General features: G+C 37.4%; 1 protein-coding gene across 2 annotated transcripts in view; it reads left to right on the forward strand.

The window, feature by feature from the left end:
- Nucleotides 1–12799, forward strand: part of LOC145785117 (active breakpoint cluster region-related protein-like) — a 29507-nt gene that overhangs the window by 661 nt on the left and 16047 nt on the right. The window contains exons 2-9 of one of the 2 annotated variants that reach the window (XM_082596818.1): nt 201–593; nt 2998–3177; nt 4012–4101; nt 4373–4510; nt 10532–10690; nt 11158–11326; nt 11797–11890; nt 12530–12656. In XM_082596818.1, the coding sequence (XP_082452944.1) occupies nt 201–593; nt 2998–3177; nt 4012–4101; nt 4373–4510; nt 10532–10690; nt 11158–11326; nt 11797–11890; nt 12530–12656 (1350 nt within the window). Of the gene's footprint in view, nt 1–200; nt 594–2997; nt 3178–4011; nt 4102–4372; nt 4511–9962; nt 10089–10531; nt 10691–11157; nt 11327–11796; nt 11891–12529; nt 12657–12799 lie in introns of those variants that run through there. The other variant, XM_082596819.1, reaches the window with a different exon arrangement.

The raw sequence follows: 12799 nt of genomic DNA on the forward strand, positions 1-12799 counted from the left end.
ACACAGTAAAGTGACTTCATGTTGTCAGAGAATGCTGTTTGCTATGGACGTTTAAGTCATAGTGTCAGAATATCGAGCGCTTTTGTTTTCTAGTTCTGGGAAACGTGTTTAAATTTAAATGCCGCCTTTACCAGAAGTTAAACTGAAATCATTAGTTGATGTTGCTTTTATATAACAAATCTCCCTGACTTTTTTTGCAGACTTATTTAGATGCTAAAGAGAGAAGTCACCCTCAGGAATGTTTGGGTTTGAGCGACGGATTTGATTTAAGAGTCAAAACTGAGAAAGACTTTTATGACTCTTCATCTAGCGATGACGAGAATGTAAATTCTGATTTAGTAGAGAATACAGTGAAGTCACAGACTACAGATGGTGATATGAAGCCTATTCCAATCAAAAAGGTCAAAATGAGACAAAAGAACAATGAGAAAAACAGCAGCGGAAATCGTGTGTCCAGTGTTCTTGCCAACGTAAAAATCTTCGAATCGAAAGTTGACAGCAAAAATTTATCATCCGATTCTCCACCAGAGGACGCTATTTCCTCCGATCACCTTGCCAAGTCAAGTGCGAGGAATCGAAATTCCTATCTCGAGGTAAGTTGTGTGTTTAACTGCTTATTATATATAAGTAAACAATAACAAAAATGACTGCGTAAGCCAAAAATTCATATCTAGGCTTTTGTTTTTGTGGGTAACTTGCTAAAACAAAAATCAAGCTCAATATTCGCTGTGCGTGATAATAAGTAGAAAAAAAAGGCAAGATCTTGCGAAGATTAAATCGGGCAGCGACACTAAGATATACAATGTACATTTGTATGTATTGCTGGTGTGGCATGACCCATTAATGTTGTTCTTGAGCTTTGCTGTTTTAATCGTGAAAAAAATAGATATATCCTGTCATGTCATCACACATCACATCACAATCCATCGTCGGTTTGTTCCCCACTAGTGGGGGTGGCCGATCTAGTGGGGGTGGCCGATTTGTATGGTTATGTATGGTTGTATGGTTATGGTTGAAATACTGGTGTATGGTTAAAATACTGCGTATAGCTTGATTAAAACTTGTTGATTGGCATATTGTATCAAAGAGCAACAGTAAAGTCAAACGATTCTATAATAGATTGAGTTTTGCTTTTTATAAGTCTAGATATAAATGACCTGTTTTAGCCTGATACTGCGGGTTCGCTGTGGTAGTAGCGGTTTATCACTAGCTATCGAAACACAGTTCTCTGGTCATGTGCAAATGACGAGGAGATTTTGCGTGGACGTCACTATAATAGCATCTAGACTGGAAGCCAAACGCTGGGCTTTATCTTGCACGGTGATTGGCGGCTTTAACCCCAAATTTTAGAAATTTGAGCGCTTTTTAGTGCGTTTGGCAGCCGGGTCTGCTACTATTCGGTGAGTCCAATTCGGTGAGTTTCTAACCTCTAGCCCTAACCCCAAACCCCTAACCCTAAAACGGCAATGATAATTAGGCTACGGTACCCGATAATTTAAAAAAAAAATTGAAAAAATCCCCCGTTAAGGGATCGGACTCACCGAATCAGACTCACCGAATCGGACTCACCGAAACGGGCCATTTCGTTGGCAGGCTATTTGAATTTGGCATTTTGATATATTTTTGGCGTTTTTTAAGTTTTTTTCAGCATTGTACATAGTTTAAAAGACTCTTTTATCAACCCACGTCCACGGGATTTTGGTCAGTTCATGTCGTCTGCTTTTAATACTGATATACTTACTTGCATCTGCTATGCTGAGACCTTAAGACAAGAGCAAACAAATTCAATTCATTCATCAAACAAAACAAATTTATTAATATCGATAACAATACAATTAAATTGCCGAAAGGAAGCAGAGCGAAGTGTGAAAGCAGTGAAATTTAAATAAGAAAACTATATTGATAACACGACGGTGCATAAGCGCTGCCAACAAAACTACACGCAGCATAGAAAAACTAAAATGAGTCTAACATACACAAACTGAACTTATAGTTTGGCAGCCCATCAAAGATCAAAACTGTTTTCGTGTTCTATTATTACAATTATTAATTAATTAACGATCCAGTTACATTTTAACACTAATCAAAAGTTCACTTGTTAAACCATGAATCGCCAGTTTAGTTTTTTGCATTTTGAGTTCTTGTGGATCAGAAACAATATCCAGTTAAATAATATGGAATAAATTTATTGTGGTGGTTTGTAACGGTATGAAGCTAATTCAAATAAGAAACATTTTCAGCGACTAATATTGATATTTAGCGACTTTAGTCGACTTGTTTTGCACCACAAGAGCGCACCATGTTTTTGAAATGAATGGCGGGTCCCATTCAATATTTACAATATGTTGGGTTGTTATTACAAAAATTGTTGCGATCGCTAGCACGGAAAAGTCGACGAAGGAACTTCGATGAAGTCATGCTCAACCAGATAACCACATGCACTTTTATATTTTTCAGCAAAACGGCTTTGTTTTCTTTAGCAAGCTAGAGACAGCTTTTTCGTCATAGCGCTTTAAGGCTTGCTTTGACAACGTGCTTGTGTATGACTCATCTTTGTTTGTTCGTGTTGCATTGAAATATATGTTTGTTCAAAATCTGCTTTGAGTTTTGTTGATTTTGGAAAAAATCTTATGCTAATTTTGTCAACCAAAAACTTTTTGCTTGCCACACTAGAATTTTGTCTTTGGAAATAGAAAATGGAACGGACCATTTACAAAATTAAGGGTGAAATTTTGTTTGACAACCTCAGTTTCTCAGACCTTTCTCTGACGACGTCTCCTACTCATCTCACACTGCATTACTACGTTGGTCTGTGTCATCAGTTTGCGGGTATACAAAACGGAAGTCAGTGATTGTTTTCAATAGCTTATTATGTGGGACATTACTTGCTGTGATTGCAGTGCTGTCTAAAGTGCGATAGTTGTTAAAGCGTTGTCCCGATACGTTGCTGTTTGTTGAAAAGACATTCAATAAGCACCAAATTGTGATAACGTTTAGGTTTGGGAGTGCAACTCCGGTGCTGAAAAAGGACCTTCCGAGGAAAACGTCGATTCAAAAGTGAATGACCAACTTAATGAGGCTGTTTTGAAAATGGCGTCGAAAACAAAGCCACAACCCCCTCAAAGAAGTGTGCGAAAGGACTACGTAGAAGTTTGGACGTGTAATAGCGGCGAACATGTAAGTTATAATATTGAGTAGCCTCATCAGCTTACCTCAAAGTTCTTATTGTTTCACTTATAGTGTACAATGTACATGTACATTAAATCAGCTTTGTTTCTAACGTTTGGTCTGTAAGTACGGCTGATATCATCATGGATGTAGGGATTGTAGGTAATATCTACATATAATAATTGTCTTAGGAAGCGACAAATTACTGTCGTATAAAATTTGCATAAAAGTGCCAAGCTGTTGAATAAATATCGTCTCGTTGATAGCCAATCGATGGTTGCATTGCACGATAATTGCAGTTTGTCCTGGACTGGTGGACTTAGTTATTTTCCACTTAAAACAGGGCATAAAAACCAATTGAAAGTAGTGAAGACGATTTGAGGAGATTGCACTGTTTCTATTATGTACAACTCATGTGCTGGATTTTAAAAATTGTATGTAAACTACAAGAAAGGTTGGATTTTTGTGTCTGCCATTGATATGTAGCTTTTTGATTATGAATTTTCCGGGATTGTTTCTTGAAGATTTTTTTTGATCTAGTTGATTTTCTGCTTTAATAACAATTGTAACTTGGTCCTGGTACTGGTGGAAAACAACAAGTTTTAATGGAATTAGGGGTTGCTGTTTTGTTCAATCTATACTGAATTGTAAACCAAGTTGCTAGAAGTTAGAGTGGTGACTTTTAATTCTATGACTCCTGGGCGGTCACCTGTTTTGTGGTAGCATCTTATATTAAATAGATATTATTTTACCTAATATACCGTTTTACGATGCCAAGTAATGCCGTTATAACGTAATTTGTTTTACGGTTATGTGGGTGAATTATTTATCACTATTGCGTAGGTGAATGTTGGAGTGGTCGACGATGAACAAAATGACAGTTTCAATGTGCAGTTACCACAAGACTATGGTGGTGACATGGAAAACACGCAGGTGCTGGTTGTTTTTAGCCATTTTTGGCTTTCAGATCATCTTTTGTTTATGCTTGCAATAAATCCTTGCATCAGTGTCAGCAAGCGTTACCAGCTCACAAAGCTAACTATTTGCGTGATTGTAATAACTGCAACTTTTGCTCTTCGTGTCCTGCGAATTTGCTGCCTGAATTGTGCAGGTTGGGAAATGTTGATGTGACAATACGCTCACTGGTTTCATGTCGTGTGTTTATGGCGATTTTAAATTCATTTCTTTCCCTATCTCACACCAGGATTATGACGTTGAAGATATCGATATGAAAGACGGTTATGGAAAAAAGCATTACACGATAGCAGGCTCGGACGTCAAGCTACGAGATGGACCAGCACCTAGCCGAGGTACCTGGCCTGCTGTCGGGCCAACTTATCAGGTACAAAGCGCTTTTTGTACGTTTGTGTTGCGTCAGTCATAATGGTCTTGGTGTTGGAGTCTTCCAATTTTTCAAGTTGAAGTATTTGTTTGTGATACCAGTTTGGTGCTCTGTCATTGAATTGGTGTTTGGATAATTGCACTGCAAGTCTGAATATTCTCAGTGTTTGCTGGAAAAGTTTATTTCAGAAACAATGTCTCATTTTGTACCTCATTGTTCTGACGAAGTGTCTTTGTTTCTGTCATCGACTGGTGTATAGATTGCGTTCAATAGAGTTTGACAGTAGCAGTTTACTTCTACGTAATTCACATGGTAATAGACAGTTTGACTTAGTCTGGTCATATTTTTGTGATAATTATTGCCCAATTGTTTTGTCTTTAAATGGTAGCGCTCGCGTATTTTTCCCTTTTTCAGTTAGACGTGATGAGCACTTTACCAGTTGTAACAGTTTTTCAAAATTTGTTTGAATTCAAAGTGGTTACTACGAACCGTATAGACGTCTCTGTCGCTTTCAAAGAAACAAAATTTCATTTGTGTCATGAATCATTTGATCTGCGCACAACAGTGCAGCGCCCTCGATTAAAGTTGCATTTCATAGGTTTCAAATGAAGACTTTATTTTTAGAACATTGGATAGCCAGAGCACAGTTTGTTTTGCTTCCTGGTTGAAAGGTTGTGGGTGTGTCCGAGATTCTGAGTAGGTGTGCGATACTGCAATGACAACACTCGCTTCGAATTTCACTTTCTGCTGCGTAATTTTAGCAACACGTCACGCATCAACGATGTCAATTTTATGTCGTCAGAGAAGACTACCAGGTTAACGTTTTCAAAACATTAGCACAACGTTTTGCGTACGGCAACCAAAGAAATTTGTAGTTCTATTTTTGAAGCTTTGTACCTATTTGGCAGATCTAGCTGTTTGACTTCTAATTGGTGGGAAATTGTACAATAATGAACCGACGTACTACGTCACGTCTAAGTTTAGAAATCTTTAACTGATCGTAAGAAAACATGTGATTTCGTCACAGACACGTGTTGGTGAATAACTGCCTTGATAAAATTAGACAATCACTGCCCATTACTACAAGACTTTATGAGATCTCAGAATAAAATATCTTAAGAGGTCAGTTGCAAGCTGGTTGTTTTGCCCACTTTTGCCCATTCGTGAAAGGTGACAAAAAAGCTTCGCTTCCGACGTTTTTCACATTGTGTCAGTTTGCTTGCCAATGGCTGTTTCAGATTGAAGTATCTAAAAAAAAGCTGAAACGGCGATCTTATGTGAAACAATTGCACAGGTTGCGAAAGATTCTATTTAAAACCACTTACTGGCAGTTCAGTTACCAGAAGTGAAGTTATTTGTAACATGTGGACTTATATGCGAATTTGCACTTGAAACAGCGCTAACAATAAATGAAATGACTTGTAGTGATTGTGCCAAAGCACGAGGTAGCGAGTGCAAGATTCACCTGAAGTAAAGGATCGCTATGAATAATGCATGTAGAATGCAAAGACTGTAGAAGTTAGAACGAGTCTTTCAGACGACAAAAAGTAAATTAAAGTGACGAAGCATGCGTGCTACACTTTAAGATTATACAGTTAATGCAGGAATGAAAATGCTTATGGTTATGTTTTTCCGCTATTGTTAAGGCAAGCTTACATATTTACAGGAGATGAGTACAGTGGTTCTTCTATTTGGGTTGGCTGTTGGGTATATTTAAATGATACGTACCATATACGTACATATATCACTGTCTTGTACTGTGAATAACAGACTTTTTTTTATGAGATCGTGATTTTGTTATTGCTTTTATGTTTTACGTTAGAAGGTTTAGGAGTTCAGTAGCTCTAACAGTGTCAGCAGAGCATGATGGCTTTTAGCGGATATGATGCAGTTTAAAAAAATACCAATATTTGCTTCGCATCAAATTGTATTGACAGATGACAAATTGTTTCAGCGTGATGTGATGACGCAGCAACATTTTCTTTTGACACTATATCTTCGAAGTGGTTCACTGTACTATTAATGCTTAAATGTACGACACGTATAACCGAAAGTATTATACACAATGATAACAAGTTCTTCAAATGTTTTGACATTAGGTGCAACTGATTGCATAAATTGGAACATGACGTGTCGGTTATGTGGCAGTCCATCAGAACTAGGAATGTTTAAAAACGTTTTTTTATAATCGTTGTATTTTTGATCGTTTTTTACGCTTTGTTTGTTTTTTATCCGTTTTTTTTTTGTTATACTATTTCCAATCATTTTATACCTTTTTCAAAGAAATAACTGTTTCCATTTATCATAACAAAGAACTGCAAAAGAAAGTGTTGAATTATAGCAGCTAAATAACTTCTTATAAATTAGTTTTCTGTAATTTTGACTGAGTTTGTAAGTCAGAAGTATGGTCGCATGCTCAGCAAATGACACCGGCAAACCACCCAAATTTAAGTACTACCAATGATGAGCATGAGACTGTTCGGTCTCAGCGGTGACCATTTTAACAGTCAACCCCCTTTGATACTTGTCTTAATTTCTTTCATTTACTTTTCATGACCGAAAAAACAAACACGCCATCGACAAGGTGCGTATCTGTCGCTTTGACATTGTTATTTGTTATAACATCTGAGGAAGCTAAAGCGATGTGGAAACCCAGACAACAAATTAACGTATGCAGACGTTGAATTAATGTAAAAAACTGTTGATTTGCGGTCTGGGGAGGGAAATCTTAATTACTTTGCTTGGCACAGCGGAACAATGTTACGGCAAAGAAAATCGATACTCATTTGGATGATTACCGTACTCAAGAAATTTCATTGTGTTTGCGCGCGGCAACCGAAATTATTGGTCAATTATCATCAGTATACCACTCAAAAGTATAAAGCGCCTGAGGAAGACATGCGCGCGATTATAAAGCGAAAATATTTTTGTTCAATCAACATTACAAACCACTCATTGATTTAACCCAGTGCTTCTTAAACTTTTTTAGTTTTGTTCACCCCTAGCATCTATCTCCAGATTTCATTCACCCTTGTCTCATGATATGATAAAACTATCTCGTCTATATATAACAGCACCAAATGACTTAGGTTGTTTCGATTTTTGTTAAGATCAACTCAAGCTAAGTTTTACCATTGCAATCTACAATTTCTCGAGTCCAGAGATATAAAGCTAAAAAACACAGTCACCAAATTTTTGTACTTATACACTCAGTGCAAAACAACTTCACTATTACAATAAGCAAAAAACAACAGTTCAGTAGTCGATTTACTGCAGAAAATTGTTTACTAGTGACTAGGATGCTCCTGAATTTTCGCAAGTAGTTTTTCAAATTGCAGATGAATCAGTCCTTCTAATGCCACTCTCATCGATGAGTTCACACATTTCAGTGCATTTTTCTTTTTAGTTTTCAGTTAGTTTTTTGAAATTTATAAAAGAATCAAAGAATAAAAAATATTAAAATTTATAAAAAAAACAGTTACTTTTGATTAAAAAATGAAAAACTTAGAATGGATTTTGTTTTTGGAAATTCTCACCTGTTTACTGAACAGGTGGAACACCCTGAATATCCGCTTTGCTCGCAAGCTATCATCCATTTCTGACGGTTCACCCTTATTCACCCCTTTTGGTTGGTTTACCCCTGCAAAAATTTTATTCACCTTGGGGTGAACCATTCACCTGTTTAAGAAACACTGATTTAACCAGTCGATAGAGAATTGAAGATTCCTTACTGAGCTAAGTTGACTACTTTCGTTGGCTTGTTTCACAGTACCCTAGATCGACATGATTTTTACTTCGAAGAGTTGACCAGTGACAACTGCGATTTCATATGGCATCTTTGCTCATATTCTTTAAATACCACCGCCTAAATTTCGATGAAATGAGCCAAACAATTTTATGCTTAATCACGTAAAACTGGCAGTCTGATAACTTTGTTAAAAGTTCGTGTCCTTGGCACGGTAGTAAATTCTCTTCGGTCAACTCTATTTTAGTACCTACAAATTGGTTTGGTATGACGTCACCCTTTATTAGGCCTCGTATGATTAGAAATTATGAAATTTTTACTTTCGATTCAAGTGTGACGTCACAATAAAAACACGTGTTTATGACACATCACTTTTTTTCACTGTGCTTTTTATTTACAATTAATACATGCCTTTTTTGTGGAGGAAACTTTGTGAGTTTACGTTTCTAGCTTTCCAGTTATTCCATGTTGGACCATTGATCGTCAGTTACTACTGTATGTTTGTCCATTTTGGACTGTTGTTTGCACTATTTAGTCTTATATTTTTCAGGAAATAAAATATGTTTTATTTTTCATGTTAATTCAACGTCTGTAGACCCTGAAGCAATATAAAATGACCATTTTTGTTCACTGGATGTTTACGCTCTTTATCCTTCGTGAAACATCAAACTGACGCAAGTTAATGAGAATAACTACTTGATTGGAAAAAGCGATTGAATTGTAGCCTATCATTACCATATGACGCCCAAGCACAATTTCTGTGTTTAATGTGTAATTTGCTGTGACGTAACCATATACCAATAATGGCCGCTCCACTATAGACAGCCATTGTAGGTTCACTGTCAGGTGAATAGGTGAACTTTGTGAAGATATCTTTTGTATGATGCATGGTGACTTTTATGCACAGGCCATGCCAGAGTGCAGCTGAAGATTTGGCTGGAGGCCGATCTATTGGTAGCCAAAATCGCTAGTATAAGTTGATAGTTTGAGTAGCAGCTATTAAATATATTGGTAGCCTATTTGGTATTATATTTTGTGTGATTTTGAGCTACTTTTGTTACCATACAAGTAATGTACTATATTTTGGCACTTGTGCTGGAAACTCAAAAAGCGTCTGGCAACACTGATAATAGGGAAATATTTTAGTCATTTTTAAGCGTAAAATTTGGAGTTTTAAAGTGATTTCAGATTCAGTTATCACACTCGGGCAATTTGTCAAAATATCAATATCATTTCAAAGGAATATGAAGTAAATTTAGCTTAGAGTTTAAAATCGAAATTGCATCGGATTTCAGTTTGCACGTTGACACGGCCTGTGTATATATATCGCTTTGATGTCATGTCGCATTGTTTTAATGCTGTTGGTCGGTGTGCTTCAGTTGTTACACCTTGTGGCAGCCCAATTTCTGCGAGCTCAGTGAACCGTCAAGGCGGGAATTTTGTATAGCTTTTCTCAGCTAGCCAATAAATACTTTTGCAGAGTGTGAACCAATGCAAAAAAGACTGATGATAGAAAATATCAAAACAACTTGATCAGCGATCAAGTTTTAACCAATTTGACCGGGTTGTTGGTCGGGTGACCACTTCATGTTCTTCGTTTTTGTCACAGGTGCCAAGTCACAATACATTGTCCAGCATTGTAGCTTTCAAATGTATTAATTTCTTAACGTTTTAAGTTATTTGAAGATTCTAATTTATTGATTGAACTGCTTACTGAACTACCTAACTGCACGTTCTTGTAAACAATCTCTATTTATGTTGCCTTTCAATGGTAGTATGCGAGTGCCACTTATGCTCGTCAATGGAGTTGGAATTGCTGCAACAAAAATTTCAGTTAGTTGTGTTTTTAATCATTTCACAATTTGTTTACCTTGTTCGATAGATTGTGTTGCTTTGAAAACACTACAGGTACGGTGGATGATGTATTTTTTCGAACTATCCGGCGTGTGCTTGTTACTGCAAGACGCTGTGCGGCCAATTAATTCATCAGATTTCAGATTTTACCATGATTACAATGATGAGAAAAGGAAGAACTGAATTTATCTTGTACCAAGCTCATGTTACAATTGACTAAGTTATATTTTGCGCATAGAGATTTAATTTTGTAGCCAGCGTCGTACAACATATCCCTTATCATGTTCTGATGAATTGTCGGAATTGTTAATTTTTTCCACCACAAGTTTTCTATACTATCTATTTAAAGAAGCATTGTCACGTAAACAAACCAGCCAACACGACGTTCTTATCAGTATCTGAAACTTGCCTTGTTTCTACAGGAAGGCGAGCTTGTTGGGAACGGAGGGTACCCTACTGATGGGTCAAGCATTGAGCTTAGCGACCTTGACAATGGTCACTTGTCCGACTCACAGCCAAGCGAAAGCAGCAGAGAAGACAGCGTCGATGTCGACTCCCCAACCGACCGGTTCAACCCAACTGTAAGTTTGTCAGTTTTTTTTACAATAATTCAACGTTTGTATACGTTGATTCGATATAAAATGGACTGAAATGTGTATCCAGGCTTGTAGCTAGTAAGTTTAAGATTTAAATTAAGAAGCGAATGACAAGGCAAGGAAGCCAATCTTTATGTCCATACATGTATGTACTTGAGTAAGACACAGCCGCATGCTCACGAGCGGTATGGAACCGTAGCCCTTTTGAGTGTCATATTGGGCTCCACTGGGCAATGCAGCCGACAGGAGTAAGTAAAATACGTGTAATTGTGTATTTGCCTTGATATTTCATTGTCGTTTATTTTGAAATACAATGAAAGCTAAGTTTTTTTTCTTTGACTAAAGCAAAATGGCAAAAGCTATTTCAGCCACACTCATGAAAATGCTCAAAAGTTTTGAAGCGTAAAGAAAATTATTATATTAAAATTAATTGGCGCTTTTTCATATCTCAGCTTGTCGCGCTAGACTTGAGAGACACATCACCATTACACAGACTACGTCGGGCACAGACCACGAACGAACGAATGAGTGCTGCGTTTTCTGCCTTCCCTGAGTGGTCAGACCAGGAGCAAGGGATGATGGGTCGAACCTCCTTGCTCTCTATTCAGTCGTCAGATGATGGTGAGCAGCTGATTTTGCCCTACGCACAATCCTATTTCATAATTCACATTTTTTCTAGCCTTAAAGGCTAACCAGCGATATCACATATAAGAGATTTAGGCCCATGGTGGGCAAGCTTACTTAGCGGCCGTTCGTCACTTTTTATACAAACTAAACTAAGCAAATTGGGAACTTCAGTATTCGGTGTGGTTTTACCCGGCCTCTGATAGATATCAGGCTGGTAATAATATATTTGAACAGCCAACGCAGCAACATCTAATTGATTAAGCTTTCATGAAAACGCAATAACATTGAACGAAGCTTTCCACTGTTAAGATTTTACATAAACAATTGTTTTAGTGGAGCTGCCAGTAAAATTTAGAAAAAGTAAAAAAGTATTTACTCAGCACGAAATTTGTGCTTGTTTTTGTTTTCCAAGTAATTAGAGAAAATCGTGGAGAAGTTAGGCTTTGATCAGTCTGTTTGAACAGATCGCATAAGCGAAGGGGATGATCCACCGACCAGCGGCCCGTCCACCGCTCCCACCAAGCCAAGCTCCCCCACCCAAATCTTTGTTTTTTCCAGGTAAGCATTATGTCTCGTCACCCAAGCATAGCATTTCCTTTAACTCAGTCTATCAACAAATTAATCTAGATGGCACCGAAACCCCACGAACGGATTAAAAGAAAAACTAGCCTATTGAATGAAGACAGCACCATTGACATGATATTATTTCTTCGTGACTGCGGATTAATTAAAATTTATCAAAGCTTTTTGTTTTTATTTGCAATTGTAATATCTATAAAGTTCGCTTGTTATGATCGGACATCCAACTTTTATTGAGCATTAGGCTTCCCAGCGTGAGCGAAGCCATGTGTCGCATCAGCACAAAATAGCTTTGTCTATTTTCGTGTGTATCATTAGACTAGCAAATCTGCATAAACGCACAGTAGCACTGCGAAACTATTGTTGATAAATCAGTATGTGATAGTGCAACTTAAGAAGAACAGGTCTTCATGAAAGACGTCGTTTCAAGCGAATTGTGTTTGAAAAATGGCGAGTTATCTTTTTCAGTAGAACGCTGTGCGATTTTTCATTTTAGTCTGACGAAAGTAATGTAGATTTTTGCCCTGAAGTTACTGATGGTCGTAAGATTCTTTCGTTTCTCACTTGTTTTGAATTAAACCCAGCAACAGGCAGCTAACAAATGAAGTTATACGACAGGGCGAAGAGCACTGAAATGGATTTCCACTCAGACGACAGTTCGTTGTCTGAAAACAACAGAAAATCAACAAATTCAGTTACAGATGTTACAGATGGTCATGGACCTGAAGTGTTTCCCAGTGCACAGGTAAGAATGGCAAAAACAAGCCAGCAAAAATTGCTCTTTTTAACATCGTTATAACGTTGCTAGACGCTGAAACGATGTAAGAAAGATAGCTTTTGCTATTTTTGGAATTGCTGGGACTGATTTTAAAACCAGGCACTGGTCGC

Source organism: Aplidium turbinatum, chromosome 16, assembly GCF_918807975.1.
Source record: "Aplidium turbinatum chromosome 16, kaAplTurb1.1, whole genome shotgun sequence".
NCBI classification, from domain to species: domain Eukaryota; kingdom Metazoa; phylum Chordata; class Ascidiacea; order Aplousobranchia; family Polyclinidae; genus Aplidium; species Aplidium turbinatum.